Source organism: Armigeres subalbatus, chromosome 1 (assembly GCF_024139115.2).
Source record: "Armigeres subalbatus isolate Guangzhou_Male chromosome 1, GZ_Asu_2, whole genome shotgun sequence".
Classification (NCBI taxonomy): domain Eukaryota; kingdom Metazoa; phylum Arthropoda; class Insecta; order Diptera; family Culicidae; genus Armigeres; species Armigeres subalbatus.
In genome coordinates, this window is record NC_085139.1 from 269,358,565 (window position 1) to 269,375,108 (window position 16,544).

The window sequence follows — 16,544 nt, forward strand, 5'->3', positions numbered from 1 at the left end:
TATTGGCATTACATCCCCTCTGGGACATTGCCGCCTCGCTGCTTAGTGTTCATTCAGCACTTCCACAGTTAGTAACCACGAGGTTTCTAAGCCAAGTTACCATTTTTGAATTCGTATATCATGAGGCTAACATGATCATACTTTTATGCCCAGGGAAGTCGAGACAATTTCCGACCCGAAAATTGCCTAGACCGGCACCGGGAACGGAACCCAGCCACCCTCAGCTTGGTCTTGCTTTATAGCCGCGCATCTTACCGCTAGGCTAAGGAGGGATCTTTAGTATTTAGTCTTTGCTCTTTAGCCTTTAGTCTGTAATCTTTAGTCATTGGTCTCTATTCACTATTCAAGCACTTGCCAAATTGCACTTTATCTCACCAATTTCAGCCTTTCGATATACTTTATCCTTTTGAGTTCAGCCTTATGTGTTTCAGCCTTTCGTAGGACACTCGCAGGGTACCGTTGGCGAAGTCAAAAAGCGATGCTAACGTCAAGTGTGGTTCTTGAATTCGGTTGAAAGTGGCACCAACCGGTGCCAGGCGAAGGCGGGATTGGTTGAGAGAAGCATTGTGAAGAATTTTCTGGTTAGGTCCACTTTCAAATTACATGCCATGCGGTTAAACCGAACAGTTCTCTGAAAGCGTCTCACCTCGAACACAGACAGTCACCTATTGCCTTCTCTTCCAGAGCTTTTTATGAACCAGTTTTCCTACTTTAATAACCGGAACCACTAAAACCACCTTGAACATTCAAACGATTCATGTGAAAATTTGTCACGAAGCTACATTTTACCAATAAGAAAGGCGACATTCCGTTCCTATGACTAATTGCTGTATCATGAAGCATATGATTAAAACTTCTTTTTAAGAGTGAACATTTGAATATTTGCTTCAGCTTGGAAAAGCAACAGAAGTATATTTATTTAGTTTGCCCCAACGTAAACTGGAACGGACAACTTTTTAATTGAAAGGAGAGTCACAACAGAAGAATAAAAATTATGAAAAGTTACATATACTAGACATGCAATAGGTACCGCCAAGCAACACAAAATTGAAGCATTCAATTTGTTCATGCCACCACACTCTTTTACGCAGTCCAATCTAAAGAACACCGCTGCAGTGATAAGACGATGCCATTTGTTTTAGAACTTTTTCAGTGAACTGCGGCATGGGATGCTATAATTTACAGTTTTTAGTACCAACTGCAGAAGCGTTCCGATAAATAACATTATATTCAGCATTTCGCACTTTGGAAACACGAGTCGGCTGCTTGCCTAGGTCGGGTTTTTTTTTCAAGGCCACCAGTTGACATTGAATCCTGAAAGTAATGAAGTTTCTAAATGGAACGATTGCTTTTGTTTACTGTGTATGTTGTTCCATACAAGTTTTAAGTCTGAATTTCTGCAAAAAAAAAATGAATTCATAAATCTTGCAACAAGTTTCTCCACTCTAGCGAGAGTAGAGTGGCAATAAAACTTCCAAAGTGGCAAATACATTTCCAGTCTAGTCACCGCTTGAAGCAAAGTTTCACGCTGGCATCTATGTGAATCTGCGCTGATGCAACGCTAACCTTACAGAGGGCACCACGTGGCTGCAGAACTATCGGCGTTGTCGCCGTTGGGTGGCAGTTTACTAACGAGAGTCCTTCCTTCGTCGTTCGCTACCACAGGGGCTGGCTTGCTGGCTGCCCATGATGGCTCGTTTGTTTTCCGCTGTTTTACTTCTGCTCAAGAGGCGATGACCGCACGAGCATGACCTCCCAGATATCAATTACCCTCTACAAATGAGAAGGAAATTATGACCGTCATTGTGAGCATTCTGCGACGGACATGCAATGATGTTGCATGCCATCGCACTGCATTGGCTATAATTAATTTTTTTTTTCGTTTTGTGTATAATGTTTTGCAATAAGAAACACGTGTTCAATTTTTAATTTTCTTCAAAAGTGCTCAGCATATCCTCCAAATTTAACATTACAAAGAATCGAGCACCAATTGATGTTGACTCCATCATTGTTAGACTTATTCTCAAACAACCGAAAAGCATTAAACCGATTACACAAAAAAGCAATTCCCTCCTTCATTTCTAGGGATTAATTTTGTCCTCGCAATTAGGAGTCAGCATCTTTATTAAAAATTCATTCGCCATTGTCCTTCTCACCAACCGCCTTCCACACCCCATCCAGAGTAAATAAAATGCTCCTTCCCGTAAGCGTACGAGCCGGGCCAGGTGTCGGATTTGCGCCAACCGGCGCTTTTCGGAATTTGTTCGCCATTTATTTCACGCCATCCGTTCGCAAAGCCGGTTGCCTTATAATAAACGGCCACGTCCCGGTCGGAAATCAGCCGCTGCCTCCGGTCGGCAGCATCCGACGAACGAAGGCAATCAAATCGATCCATAGAAATCCGAGCCAGGGTTGCTCGAAGGTGGTCACGCTCCATAACACCACCCACCAAAGTTGCATCCAGCATCCCTTTGAAGTACCGTTTGACGCGACGGGAGTCAATGACTTTTTCCAACGTCACCCCGTTCGGCAGCTCAGTCCAGTCCCCTCCAATCGGATCACGGCACACGTGGTAACGAAACACGTTCATCTTCACTTCAAGCAGCGCCTTCGCGGAAGCAAACTTGAGCTCATTCAAGCTCAAATCCGATGTGGCTAAGGTGGCACTGCACGATACCACATCCAAACTGCCCATCACGCTGAGCTCTACCTCCGGCTCCTGTGCCTCATCAATAGCATCGTCAATAATTTGCTCCAACAAGGGACCCGACACTGCTGCCGCTAGCTGCTCATCCGTGTCCGGTGGAATGGCAAACTCCAGAATCTGATCAATCATGTCCATTACCATCGAGTCGGCTCCGCACCAGTCCGATATGATTGTGTCATCGGATACGGTGGCCCGGAGAAGACCCTCGATGACGTCCCGCGCAATTTCTGTCTTCTCCCTGCTGAGCTGAAGTTCCAGTTGTACGGCTTCGAAGTTGTCGCGCTCGGCTTCGATGACGTAGTAGCTTCCACTCAAAGTGTGGATAACTCCCCAGAACAGAACGGTTTTGACACCGTCGGCTTGCTTAATCAGTTCCATCTGTCGGTCGACGAAATAATCCATCGATGGCGGCAGAGTAAACCCGATCTGCGACCAAATGGGAGCCGAGTGAAGATGTCCCACGGATTGAATCTTACGCTGCACAATTCTAGCAAACTGCACCTTCCGCTCATGTTCGATGCCCTTTACGTCTTGAAGTTTGAGGTCGGGCTGCACGAAATGGCCCTGTTTGACCAATCGGCAGTACTCTTCGAAAAGGTCCACTGCGTTGTCCGGTCTCTCAGCAAGGATGCGTGAAATAAGGCGCATCATTAGGGTGAATCTAGTTGAAATGAGGTTTCAGTTGTAAAACCAAAATAAAAATGAACGTGAAGCTCACAGATTGTCGCCATTGTCGCCGATTTGGGACTTCAGGAGATTTCGGGCATTCACAAGTGCATTGTCTATGCTGAGCCGCTGCTCGTTCTGTTGATTGTTTGCTACAAGAATATCACGCTCTAAAAAAGGCTCTCCAGTCATCGATGATAAGATGCTGCTGTCCATTTTGGATTTTGGATAAGATATTTTGAAGTTAAGTTTAAATGAAGTTGTCATGGTGTACTTTGATAGTCATGTTTGGTTTGGTTTATTGTTTTGTTCAATCAAACATATTATTTGGTTCCAAGTCAATCTGCAAAGAATTTGATAATGCAATCTTTAAATAATATATTGGAGTTAGCGGTGTAATTTAAGCCGTACGATGCTACTCTAAGCGCTTAGTCAAACAGCGTTTTCATTTGAAAATCAATTGAAAATGGTGTAACAAAGTCAAAACTCGGAATAAAACACAGCCACCCTCAGCATGGCCTTGCTTTGTAGCAGCGCGTCTTACCACACGGTTAAGGAGCTGCTCCCTTAGCGTTGGTAATATCATGACAAGTGAAGAACTGAAGTAATTTCAAAATTCACAGTTCTGTCTTTATTTCTAAATAAAGAAAAAAAACAACACTCTCCGCCAGAAGTTTTGGTTCTTTGGCGGCAGGAAAGCACTGGTTCTTGTCCAGGAAAGCACAGCCGACAAATTTTACGTGATGTCAGCAGTACGAACCCGTGGCCCTACGAAAGTCTACGTGGCCATATTCGTCTGCTTCTCGACCAAGACAGTCCACATCGAGCTAGTAAGCGATGTATCGACTCCAGCGTTCCTAGCTGCACTCCGTCGTTTAGTCGCCCGCAGAGAAAGGATCGTCGAACTCCATTCGAACAACGCCACTACCTAAAAAAGGGGCTTCCCATGAACTCAACCGAGTCTAACGCATGTTGAAGACTGAAGCCGCCGATCGAAACCAAATCTTTGACTGGTATTCCGGAAACGATATTGTCTGGAAGTTCATTCCATCGCGAGCACCACACTTCGGAGTCAAATCGGCGAAAAATCATCTGCTGAAGGTAGTCGCTAATGTCAACCTTGCATACGGGGGTCTTTTGACCTTGTTGGCACAAGTCGAGATGTGTCTGAATTCATGGCCCCTGACACCGATACCGGAGGACACAACCGACCTAGACGTCCTGACCCCAGGACACTTCCTTGTCGAAAGCAATCTCCAAGCGGTTCCAGAATCCAACTGAAAGCAACCGTCGACCACCGTTTAGATTTGGTTTAGATTTAGACTGGGATCGCACCCAGAGGCATCTGCAGCAGATCTGGTCCCGCTGGTACCCAGAGTATTTGCAACAGCTGCAGTCCCGTGCAACCAGAAGGGTTGCAATCCGCCTGTCATCATAGAGGTCGGCGCCTTCGTCATCATCCAGGAGAACAACTCTCCGCCAGCAAACTGGTTGCTGGGAAAAAATGTCAAGCTTCACCCGGGAAAGGATGGCATCGTCCGTGTGCTGACCCTCAAGACAGTGAACGCCAACGAAGTGGTGCGCGCCGTAGCTCGCATTGAACTGCTTCCGACACCGAGAATAACGCTACATAAACCAGGTAGAGCGACCCATTGTGGGAGAACTTGCTCGATGCTCACCTTTGTTTCTGCAAAGGTAACTGCAGGTCCATTATTTTACCATTCTCTCGTAAGATCTACCTGGTACTTTTTCTTTGTTCGGTAATCTACGACATCCGACTCCAACATCCTTCATCTTCCTGAGGCCCGGTCCTGAACTTTTGTACTAACCAGTAGACTGCAACAGCAACGTCCAGCCTCAACGATGAGCTGCAACGTTCCAGGCAGCTGAACAATGAAGTACATCTGTTTGTAAGAACCACCCTAACCAACTTATTCTGGCTCAACCGCACCGCAGCAGAGACTGTCTGCTTGCCATTGTTCTCCGGGTATCTCGACGGTCGGCTACATCAAATCACTTTTGCTTTCGATGAGGACTCAGTGACGTCATTGATGCAGGTGATGGATGGATCGAAGGTAGAACGACGATCATATGGATGCTGAGCGGGAGAGTGCTTCGTGGACTTAAATTCACCACCCAACGTACGATTGGAGATTTGAATAATTTTGTAGTTGTAGGTAGAGAGAAGACGAGTAGTAATATCCAAGATATGATCGGGAACGGCCCTGCGTGACCAGCTTAATTTATAAGTGTGAATTGTTAGTGTTAAGTCAAAATAAATGTAGTTTGTGTAATGTCGCGATAAATAAAGTAGTCTTTATGTGAAGTGATTGTGTTGTGCTGTGAACCCTAATATCACCGGCAATTGTAACCGCCAAGAGGACTTTTTTTCGCCGCCAGTCGACCCCATTGTGTCTGGCCCTAGGAATAGCAAGCACCAAGAGAAGGCTTGCTCGAAACGAATCGAGCCCGTCGAGTCACCCCAACCGCACACCCTTCATCAACAATCGGTTCAGGTATCCTACAACATCCGTAACACCATTTATACATAGTAGTTATTAAGTTGAAGCATTCCTGTTTCAAGGTGGTTTTAACAAACCTGTACCATTCCAAATGACATGAAAAAATTGTCTGAAGCAAAAGAGAATAGAAGAGTAGGGGAAGGGGGGCAATATGCCCTAGCCAAGCAAACACTGCTCTATTGTCTTATTTGTAACGCTATTCATGGGTATTTTTACATTATGCATCAGTTAAGCAAGATAGCTAGTTGATGCCATTCAAAAATTGTCAAAAATCTCAATCATATTGATAATATTCACATTTCAAAAAAGTGGTGATATTTTGTTGCCGGAAAACTCATGAGGCAAAACGCCTTTCAGCTGGCGGCTCCTAGGGAACAAAGTACCACGCGTCGGCGAATCAGCAGTCTAGTATGGATAGTCCGTGGAGACGCAAGTACTTTGTAGGTTATTGCCACTAGGGCGTTTTGCCTCGCCAAAATGTTAGATGTTTCTTCAAAATGTGGAAATTTTCGGTTTTTCCGACCTTCCCATGCACTATTTTGAAACTTTCTTCGCCTATCCTACATAATTTTAGATCTAGTTTTGTTACGGACATATTAATGACGGTAAATATGAGGGAAACCACAAAAGGCGTTTTGCATCGGGGGGGCGTTTTGGGGCCTCTTCCCCTATGTCGCATGCACGACAGCGTAAAATAGCCGATGGTCAACCATCAACTGGCTACCATAAGGAACAGAAAAACTGTAACAAGTATAAATAAACCACATCATATCTGTTACGACGCCGCATTAACAGCCCTTGTTGCAGCGTTGCAGCATAACGGGCAACATGACAGTTCGCGCTTAGTAGTAGTAGTGTAAGATTAGCGAAAAGAGAAAGTATAATGGTGGTGGTAGACAGTGTAGGGAGTAAAGAGGCGAACAGAAAGTAAACAAACTTCGCCATCGCAGCTAATGAGAAAATTTATTATCGAATCGGAAGGCAAAAATCGTTATTTGGTTGAATTCTGAATTATTTATTACGAGCAGCAGAAAAAAGTGTAGGACGGTTGAGATACCAGTGAGTAAAACCTGAAAAGAAACATAAAACAGTTAATAATCAATCAACAATTTGTAAATACTTACCTGCAGATACGGTGAAACTCCTGATTTCTGAGCAGAATAACTCAAAACGGCAAATAAATTCTATCTCCTGTTCCTCCTGTACAGATCGTAAGTAGAACCCGGAAAGTGCAAGAATAATGATTCATTAAATGACAAATTATATTTGAGTAGCAGTTTGTCGATAAAATCCACCAACCCAAAGGTAGGGTAGTTGAACCTTTCATCAATACTAAAAAAGGGATTGGAAAGCATTGTAGAAGGAAAGGAAACCAGTTTATTTGTAAGTACGTTAGATAATCAAATTACTATTATCATTTACAAAGGAAATAAAATTACAGTTTAACGTTGCTGAAAATCAATCAGCTGCTCAGAAAATTGGTTTACCTGTCGGGAACAAACTAAAAAATAAGCTGAAATAAATAGTGTTCAGTGAGTTTGTAGTGCCTGCAACATGCAATCCGTTTCCGAATCCGTGAAGGACAAAACGGTCCTAAATCTCACGGAAACGCCATGCGAAATATGTGACCCGTCAACGCATGATGAGGAAATGGTAGGGTGTGACGGTTGTTCGGGATGGTTTCATTCTCGTTGCGTGGGTATTGTCGAGGGAAATTTGCCGAAAAAGTGGTTCTGCCCCAGCGACGCCTGTCAGGAGATGGCCAAGGAGTCCCAGAAGAAGAAGACCGCCAAGAAGCATCAGACCCGTAGCCAGAGAGAAGCCGATGAATCCGACAAATCCAGCAAGAATGCCTATTTAGCCGTCTCTAGTGTGGAAGCAAAGGTGCGTGCGCTGGAAGAGCGACAGAAGCGGCAGATGGAGGAGTTGGAGGTGGAGATGCAGCTGCGGAAGAAGGAGAAGGAGATGCAGCGTGCTCTAGAGCGAAAGAAGATAGAAATGGAGTTGCAAATGCGTGCCGAAGAAGAAGAGCAGAGGGCCTGGCAAGCCGAGATGCTTCAGAAGAAGAAGGAGCAAATGGATCGAATGAAAGCGAGTCAGAAGACATTCGAGAGGAAAATGGCGGACATGGACAAGGAGATGGCGGATCTTTCAACTTCCAAGGTGCCCAAGCCGTCGTCGAAATATGTTGGTGACGATCTACGAGCGGGAAGTTCCAGCAAAATTAAACAAAACGTGTTGAAGCTGACCCAGGAGAACGTCAAGATGCTGGCAGAAGACGACGAAGACACCGAAGAGGAGGACGATGATGCCGATGGGGAAGAAGAAGTGGAATCATCGAGCCGGAGCTCCGAGTCATCTTTGGAGAAGGGAGCCAAATGGCGTGATTCGCGGAAGATTAGGAAGCGGGTGGTGAAGGAAAGCCAAGTTTGGCTAGGACAACAGCAGACCGGACCGACAAAGGCGCAGCTGGCCGCGAGAAAGAGGCTGACATACAAGCTCCCAAAGTTCTCGGGGAAACCAGCGCAGTGGCCATTGTTCTACGCGGCCAACAAAGCGTCCAACGATGCCTGTGGCTATATGAACCACGAAAACCTGATGAGGTTGCAGGAAGCGCTCGAAGGTGACGCACTCGAGTTAGTGTGGGGCCAGCTACTACTACCGGAGTCGATCCCGAGGGTCCTAGAGAAGTTGCGTCGACATTATGGACGCCCGGAGCAACTGCTCGAGAGTTTGCTGGATAAGGTCAAAAGGTTGGACCCCCTAAGCCGGACAACCTCCGGAGCTTTGTCCCTTTTGGGAATACTGTGGAACAGCTATGCGGCCATCTTGAGGCAGCCGATCTGCGGCAGCACCTCGTGAATCCGCTGCTAATTAAATCGTTGGTTGCTAAGCTGCCGGATCGGGAAAAGCGCGAGTGACACTATCGGAGGACTCGAGGAAAGACGACGCTGCGAACGCTGACGGATTTCCTGATGGATATCGTAGCGGATGCCTGCGAAGCCAACGTAGACGTGGAGTTCAAGCCATCGCATCCTCTAAAAGGAGTTCCCCATGCCAGGAAAAGAAGGTCTAAGGAAAGGGGAGGTCTGTATCTCCACAGCGAAGCCAGCAGTTCCAATGTCACCGCAAACGAGAGACTCCTGAGACCGTGCAACTACTGTCGCGGAACGAGCCATCGGCTGCGACACTGCGCGGAGTTCAAGAAGTTGCGGTACACCGAGCGCCTGAAGCTGGTAAACCGCGAAAAGCTGTGTCACGTGTGTCTCAACGAACACGGAGGCCAGTGCAAGTTCAAGATCCGCTGCAACATCGGCGAATGCAGGGAGTTCCACAATCCGCTGATGCACCCAGTCGGAAACGTGGTCGGGATGAGTGCGCATATCCGGACAAACTGGACGGTCATGTTCCGCATTATTCCGGTACAACTTTACTGCGGTGGGAAGTCTGCTAATGTGTTGGCGTTCCTGGACGAAGGTGATCTGGTGGAGAAAAAGCTCGCCGATCGCCTGGGCGCAGTCGGAGTACAAGAGCGTTTGACCATTAGGTGGACCGGTAACGTCTCGAGAGTGGAGAACACGCGGAGGATGAATCTGAGGGCGTCGGGCACGAGTAACAGCGCCGGCGGTAAGATGTTGCTGCATACCGTCCACACAGTTGGAAAGTTGATGCTGCCACATCAGAAATTGGACAGCGAAGAACTTGTTGCACAGTACAAGCATATGCGAGGGTTGCCGATCGAGTCGTACGACGGACAGCCACAGTTGCTCATTGGAGCGAACAATATCCACTCGTTTGCTCCCTTGGAGGCGAAGGTGGGCACCTCAATGGAACCGATCGCGGTTCGAACCAAACTCGGTTGGACAGTGTATGGGCCAAGGCAATCCACCACGGTTGCTGTAGGCAACTATCTTGGTTACCATCAGCATATCACCAACGACGACCTACACGAGTTGCTCAAAAGTCACTACGCGTTGGAAGAATCGGTGGTGGCGATACCGCAAGAAACAGCCGAAGAGAGACGTGCTCGAGAAATATTGGAGCGTACAACGAGACGAGTCGGAGATCGCTTCGAAACTGGGTTGTTGTGGAAGAATGAGGATCCACGGTTCCCGGACAGCTTCCCAATGGCCCTGCGAAGAATGAAGCAGCTGGAGAACAAACTCGGCAAAAATCCAGTGCTGCATGAGAACGTTTGCCGACAAATAGAGGAGTACCAGCAGAAAGGGTACGCACATGGTACCCCTTCCGATCAGACCTGGTATCTGCCTCTCAACGTCGTTCAGAACCCGAAGAAGCCAGGAAAGATCCGTCTCGTTTGGGACGCGGCAGCGACGGTGAGAGGTGTTAGTCTTAACTCTAAGTTGCTGTCAGGACCGGATATGCTCGTTCCACTGGTCGAAGTCCTCTCCGGTTTCCGCGAATGGCGAATTGCTTTCGGTGGCGACTTGAAGGAGATGTTCCACCAACTACAGATACGCCCCGAGGATAAGCAGAAGCAGCGGTTTATCTTCCGGAAATCTCCGGAAAAACAACCCAGCGTTTACGTCATGGACGTAGCGACATTCGGGTCGACAAGTTCCCCATGCTCGGCGCAGTTCGTGAAAAATCGGAGGAGTTTGCTGCACAATACCCGGAGGCATCGGCGGCGATTATCCACCGTCATTACGTCGACGACTATTTCGACAGCGTCGACAATGTGGAAGCGGCCATTAAGCTGGCGAAGGACGTTAGATTGGTCCACCTGAAAGCACGATTCGAGATCCGGAACTGGGTGTCGAATTCGCCAACGTTTTTACGGAATCTGGGGGAGGAAAAGCCGACAGTGCCGGTACACTTCTGCCGTGACAAGCAAACGCTGAAGGAAAGGGTTTTGGGAGTAATCTGGGACCCTAAAGCTGATGAGTTTTCATTCTCGACAATGCATCAGGAAGAGTTGCAGCCGTACCTGCTGGAGGGAAAGCGACCGACAAAACGGCTTGTCGCAAGCTGTGTGATGGGGTTTTTTGATCCGCTTAGGTTGCTGTCACCATTTACCATCCACGGCAAAATTATCATCTAGCATCTCTGGCATTCCAATTGTGGATGGGATGACGAAATCGACGAAAAATCCTGGATGTTGTGGCAGCGATGGATAAATTTGTTGCCCGAGGTCGAAACTATCCGGATTCCCCGCTGTCATCTCGGAGGCGCCAAGTCCGCCGAAGTCGACTCACTGGAAGTTCACATCTTCACCGATGCCAGCGAACACGCATACGGCTGCGTAGCCTATTTGCGAGCAGTAATTGAAGGTGAGGTCCGCTGCAGCCTGATGATGTCCCGGGCCAAAGTGGCCCCGATAAAGCGGCAGTCGATTCCCCGTTTGGAGCTGATGGGTGCCGTTCTGGGGGCGCGTTTGAGCCAAACAATTCTGAGCACGCACTCGTACCATCGCTACCAGCAATTCGTTGCATTTCGAGTCGGCGAGATTCAGGAGCTGACGAAGGTTGCGGACTGGTGATGGATTCCGATCAAGCTGAACATCGCAGACGTGCTGACAAAGTGGGGTCAAGGTCTACCGTTACAAAGTGATGGAGACTGGTTTTGCGGACCCTCGTACCTATACCGGCTGTAAGAACTGTGGCCAACGCGCGAAGTAGGTTTCGAAGAGACTAACGAAGAAGCTCGAGGTGTCGTCCTGTTCCACGGGACGATCAACGTCGAACCGATATCCAGCTGGGCGAAGCTACTGCGAGTGGCAGCGACCGTGGTACGCTTCATCGCCAACTGTCGGCGAAAGATACGAGGGGAGCCGGTAGTTACTGCACAGGCTACAGCAAAGCAGCAGCAGCTGATGAAAACGATGGCGGCAAACTACGAATCCGTCAAAGCGCCTCTTCGGCGCGAAGAGCTCCAGCAGGCGGAGACAATCTTGTGGCGGCAGGCTCAGTGGGATAGCTTTCCGGACGAGATGAGCACGCTGACCAACAATTTGAAACAACGGCCGGGAGCGCGGATGGAAACCATCAAGAAAAGTAGCCAAATCCAGAAAAGCTCACCGACATTAGACGACGAAGGAGTATTGCGCATGGATGGGAGGCTGGAAAATTGTGCGGAAAGTTCCTTCGACAAACGACACCCGATAATCCTGCCGCGTTCTCACGCGATAACGCAGAAGTTGATACAGCACTACCACGAGCAGTTCGGACACGGTAATTCGAAGACTGTATTCAACGAGATGAGGCAGCGATTTCAGATCCCGAAAATGCGTCCGGCGATACAGCAAGTGGTGAGCAAGTGCATCTGGTGCAAGGTCAACAAGTGTCGTCCACGAACACCGAGAATGGCGCCACTACCAGTTGAACAGGTCACTTCTCACCTTCGGCCTTTCAGCTCCGTAGGGTTAGATTACCTGGGTCCGGTGGAAGTCACGGTTGGTCGGCGAAGGGAAAAACGTTGGGTGGCTGTTTTCACCTGTTTGGCTGTACGTGCGGTGCACTTGGAGGTTGTGCACAGTCTCACAACCGAGTCGTGTCGGATGGCCATCACTCGTTTCCGGAGCAAGTTTGGCAAGCCAAGCCAGATCTTTTCTGACAACGCCACTTGCTTTCGCGGAGCGAATAACGAGATGGTAAATTGATGGTCATCAATCGGGACTGTGCAGAGATCGTGGGCAGTTCATCTACCGCGTGGCATTTTATTCCACCGGGTACCCCACACATGGGAGGTGTCTGGGAGCGGATGGTGCGGTCGGTGAAAGAGGCGATGCGGGCGCTTGATGACGGGAGAAAGCTCAACGATGAGATCTTGGCGACAACTCTGACGGAAGCGGCGGACATGATCAACACGCGTCCGTTGACCTACTTGCCGCAAGACTCTGGCGAAGCAGAAGCACTGACGCCGAACCATTTTCTACGGGGAACGGTGTCGGGTGCTGACTTGGAGGTGGAGAGGTTTTCCACGGGTTCTGCCGAAGCTCTGCGGAACGTTTACAAGCGGTCCCAGCTTCTGGCAGACAAAATGTGGGAGAGATGGTGCCGGGAGTATCTTCCGACGATTAACCAGCGGTCGAAATGGTTCGACGAACAGAAGCCAATCGACGAAGGCGACCTGGTATTCGTGGTCGATGGGAAGAACCGGAAGTCCCGGCGACGAGGCATTGTGGTGGCGGTGATAAAGGGTTCGGACGGACGGATTCGAATGGCGGACGTGAGAACTGCGGACGGCAAGGTTCAAGGACGAGGTGTGGTGAATCTAGCGGCTTTGGAGATTCGGTAAATCCGGAGAGACCGGATGTTACGGGCTGGGGTGTTACGACGCCGCATTAACAGCCCTGGTTGCAGCATAACGGGCAACATGACAGTTCGCGCTTAGTAGTAGTAGTGTAAGATTAGCGAAGAGAGAAAGTATAATGGTGGTGGTAGACAGTGTAGGGAGTAAAGAGGCGAACAGAAAGTAAACAAACTTCGCCATCGCAGCTAATGAGAAAATTTATTATCGAATTGTTGAAAGGCAAAAATCGTTATTTGGTGTGTTTGAATTCTGAATTATTTATTACGAGCAGCAGAAAAAAGTGTAGGACGGTTGAGATACCAGTGAGTAAAACCTGAAAAGAAACATAAAACAGTTAATAATCAATCAACAATTTGTAAATACTTACCTGCAGATACGGTGAAACTCCTGATTTCTGAGCAGAATAACTCAAAACGGCAAATAAATTCTATCTCCTGTTCCTCCTGTACAGATCGTAAGTAGAACCCGGAAAGTGCTAGAATAATGATTCATTAATTGACAAATTATATTTGAGTTTGTCGATAAAATCCACCAACCCAAAGGTAGGGTAGTTGAACCTTTCATCAATACTAAAAAAGGGATTGGAAAGCATTGTAGAAGGAAAGGAAACCAGTTTATTTGTAAGTACGTTAGATAATCAAATTACTATTATCATTTACAAAGGAAATAAAATTACAGTTTCGCGTTGCTGAAAATCAGTCAGCTGCTCAGAAAATTGACGGGAACAATATCTTTATTCGACGTCCAGCGAAACATAATTCCGAGTCCACTAATTCGGCCAGTGTTCCGTGAGCCTGCTGCGATTGAAGTCTGTGAAGTTCGACGTTGCGAAATAAAGAAGAAGCGATATCCCAGGCCCGATAGAGGATAAACTGGGGGAAGGGTCATTTGGCCGAAACCCATTCGAGTTTCGGCTGAAAGCCATTTGGCAAAATGCCACTAGGCCGAAAGTTTTTTGGCGGAATATACCATTTGGACGAACAGACCATTAGGCCGAATGGGTACTTTGGCCGAATGGGTCGTTTGGCGGAAAGGGTCGTTTGGCCGAAAGGGTCGTTTCTCCGAAATGGCGATTCGGCCGAAAGGGTCATTTGGCCGAAAATGTCATTTGGCGGAAGAGTCATTTGGCTGAAAGGGTCATTAGGCCGAAAGGGTTATTAGGTCAAAAGAGTGGTCATTAACTGAAAGGGTCAAAAGGCCGAAAGAGTCATTTGTCCGGAAGGATCATTAGGCCGAAAGGGTCGTTTGGCCGAAGAGGTCATTTGGCCAAAAGGGTCGTTTGACTAAAATGGTTATTTCGCCGAAAGGGTCATTTTGCCGAATACGACATTTGCCGAGTAAGACATTTGGCCGAATAAGTCATTTGAAAAGTGAGAAATGAGGAGTGAGAAGTGAGACGTCTCTCTTCTCATTCCTAATGTCTAACTTGTCGAATGACCTATTCGGCCAAATGACCCTTTCGGTCTAATGACCCTTTCGGCCAAACGACCCTTTCGGCCAAATTACCCTTTCGGCCAAATGACCCTTTCGGCCTAATGGTTTGTTCGGCTTAGTGGCATTCGACCAAATGGCTTTCGGCCGAATTAACTTCCCCGATAAACTGAAAGCGAATTAAAACACTGGCCCCTGTACGCCAGTGAGTATCTTAATGTAATATTTCAGCACATAAAAAATGAAAATTGTTAGTTTAAAATACCTAGGATGGAAGATCTCATATTCTTTGTATCGAGCTAACAATACCCGAAATCGGATGTAAGACGGCGAAAATACGACCAAAAACTTTTGCCTATATTTTTCGAGGGTGAACCCAAGCTTTTGGCCGGGAGTATACTTATTACTCGAAACAAACAACAAAAGCATCATCATGTTAGCCTAATGATATTTAATTTCAAAAAATGGTAACATCCTCGAAATTTTATGGAAATCTTTGAGGAATACCAATGAACAGGAAGAAAGCAAATCACGTGTTCCTTGGAATCAAATGCTTACCGTGTCTTAATAATTGCATTTCAAGCTATACTTATTTGCCATCGAGACGTACTTACACACCTTTCTCAACAACTAGAAATTCAATTTGCTCGCCCAATTCATCCTCATGTCAACCGTCGTTGTGCACCTGCTTTAACTTTTCCTCATTGAAAACGTTGCACAAATGCTGGTAGGGGTAGCATCGCATCTCGCTCTTGTATTCCAAGCCGCTCAGCGAAAACTTTTACCCGTGGAATCCGGTATGGTGCACACTGACTGGCTCATGACTGCATCGGGGAATTCAGCACGTCCACCAACAGACTCGGACGCCTTGTGCACTTTTTGTATCGAACTTTGTACTGCGGGAAGGAACAGTTTCCAGAAAGCAAAACAAAACGAATCTGGTGAATCAAGTTGAAAAACAATGGCGGAACGAGGAACGATTGAAAAGTTTCGAAAGAAAAAGTTCTAATGATACTTTTACACATTTCCCGTGACCATCTTTTCGAGCAGTGAAGGGTGATAGAGTTATAACATGATTTGATACTCTTTTAGATATTTACATACATATATTTACTGCAATGTTCTTAACTGCATTAAATCAATTATGGTTGTTATGTAGAACTCGTAATCGTATGAAACTAACTATGAATCTATGTTATTCTCCTGATCGGAATTCTCACAATCTCACCATCATATTAAGAACTGAAAGTAACCCAGATTATGTTATGACTACATGATTCAATTTCTTGTTTAAAGGTTGAATCTATTATCTTTTTCAACTTTGATTTATTTTATAAACAGTGCAACGGATCCAATGAGCTTTTGTTCCACGTCATGCTTCCATATTTTAGTCTTTCAACATATCAACAATTGTACGTGTACTATGTAAACAGAAGGCGCGAGACTATGTGCTAAATGATTCGAGCTAGCTTTCATAAAAATATCAAAACTGCATTTTCAACCATTCAGCCGGTACTTGGAATGTTTATTCCCTGTTAGTGGAGTATAACGTTAAACAACCAGGTAAAATTTTATCGAGTTTGCAGGATGTTTCAAAAGATTGAATTTGTTTCACGATTTTAAATAAGTTCGCTTTTAATTTCAATCGGTTTCTATCACAGCATGTAATGTGAGAAAACACGTACGAGAATGAAAAAAGTATCGACAATTTAGTGAACGTTATTAAAGCTTTGAAACAGTTGAAAACTTTTAGCATCCAGCCATCCTGCTAAAAAAAGAAATACAATAAGTAGGTAGCTCCGCAAAAGGCCCAAACTCATTTTCACGCTTGAAACACGTGTACGGTTGATTACTCTTGTGGGAATTTCTGAAGTTGCTCCGTTCACCACATTTTCATGGTAAAGAACGATGGAGCAAAGGATTCAAATGGTTTCGCTTTCTTTTCG

The 16,544-nt window shown here is 46.6% G+C and overlaps 3 protein-coding genes across 3 annotated transcripts; 2 read left to right on the forward strand and 1 right to left on the reverse strand.

Moving 5' to 3' along the window:
- Positions 1 to 1,884: 1,884 nt before the first annotated feature.
- Positions 1,885 to 3,644, reverse strand: LOC134213888 (uncharacterized). The gene is made up of 2 exons (XM_062693344.1): positions 3,426 to 3,644; positions 1,885 to 3,368 (listed from the first exon to the last, which is right to left on the reverse strand). The coding sequence occupies exons 1-2, from the start codon at positions 3,638 to 3,640 to the stop codon at positions 2,153 to 2,155; spliced, it is 1,431 nt and encodes a 476-aa protein (XP_062549328.1). The 5' UTR covers positions 3,641 to 3,644; the 3' UTR covers positions 1,885 to 2,152.
- Positions 3,645 to 7,449: 3,805 nt separating this feature from the next.
- LOC134207306 (uncharacterized) lies at positions 7,450 to 8,757 on the forward strand. Its single transcript, XM_062683028.1, has one exon. It carries the CDS (start codon positions 7,450 to 7,452, stop codon positions 8,755 to 8,757), a length of 1,308 nt encoding a protein of 435 aa, XP_062539012.1.
- Positions 8,758 to 8,870: 113 nt separating this feature from the next.
- On the forward strand, positions 8,871 to 12,514 carry LOC134207307 (uncharacterized). Its single transcript, XM_062683029.1, has 4 exons — positions 8,871 to 10,399; positions 10,456 to 10,888; positions 10,958 to 11,391; positions 11,611 to 12,514. Exons 1-4 carry the CDS (start codon positions 8,871 to 8,873, stop codon positions 12,512 to 12,514), a joined length of 3,300 nt encoding a protein of 1,099 aa, XP_062539013.1.
- Positions 12,515 to 16,544: the final 4,030 nt, after the last annotated feature.

Coding starts and splice junctions, on each gene's coding strand:
- LOC134213888 (XM_062693344.1), bottom strand. CDS start 3,640: ATGACAACTTCATTTAAACTTAACTTCAAAATATCTTATCCAAAATCC. Junction 3,369..3,425: donor GGCGACAATGGCGACAATCT/GTGAGCTTCACG, acceptor CATTTCAACTAG/ATTCACCCTAATGATGCGCC.
- LOC134207306 (XM_062683028.1), top strand. CDS start 7,450: ATGCAATCCGTTTCCGAATCCGTGAAGGACAAAACGGTCCTAAATCTC.
- LOC134207307 (XM_062683029.1), top strand. CDS start 8,871: ATGGATATCGTAGCGGATGCCTGCGAAGCCAACGTAGACGTGGAGTTC. Junction 10,400..10,455: donor GAGGATAAGCAGAAGCAGCG/GTTTATCTTCCG, acceptor TCATGGACGTAG/CGACATTCGGGTCGACAAGT. Junction 11,392..11,610: donor CTGACGAAGGTTGCGGACTG/GTGATGGATTCC, acceptor ACCGATATCCAG/CTGGGCGAAGCTACTGCGAG.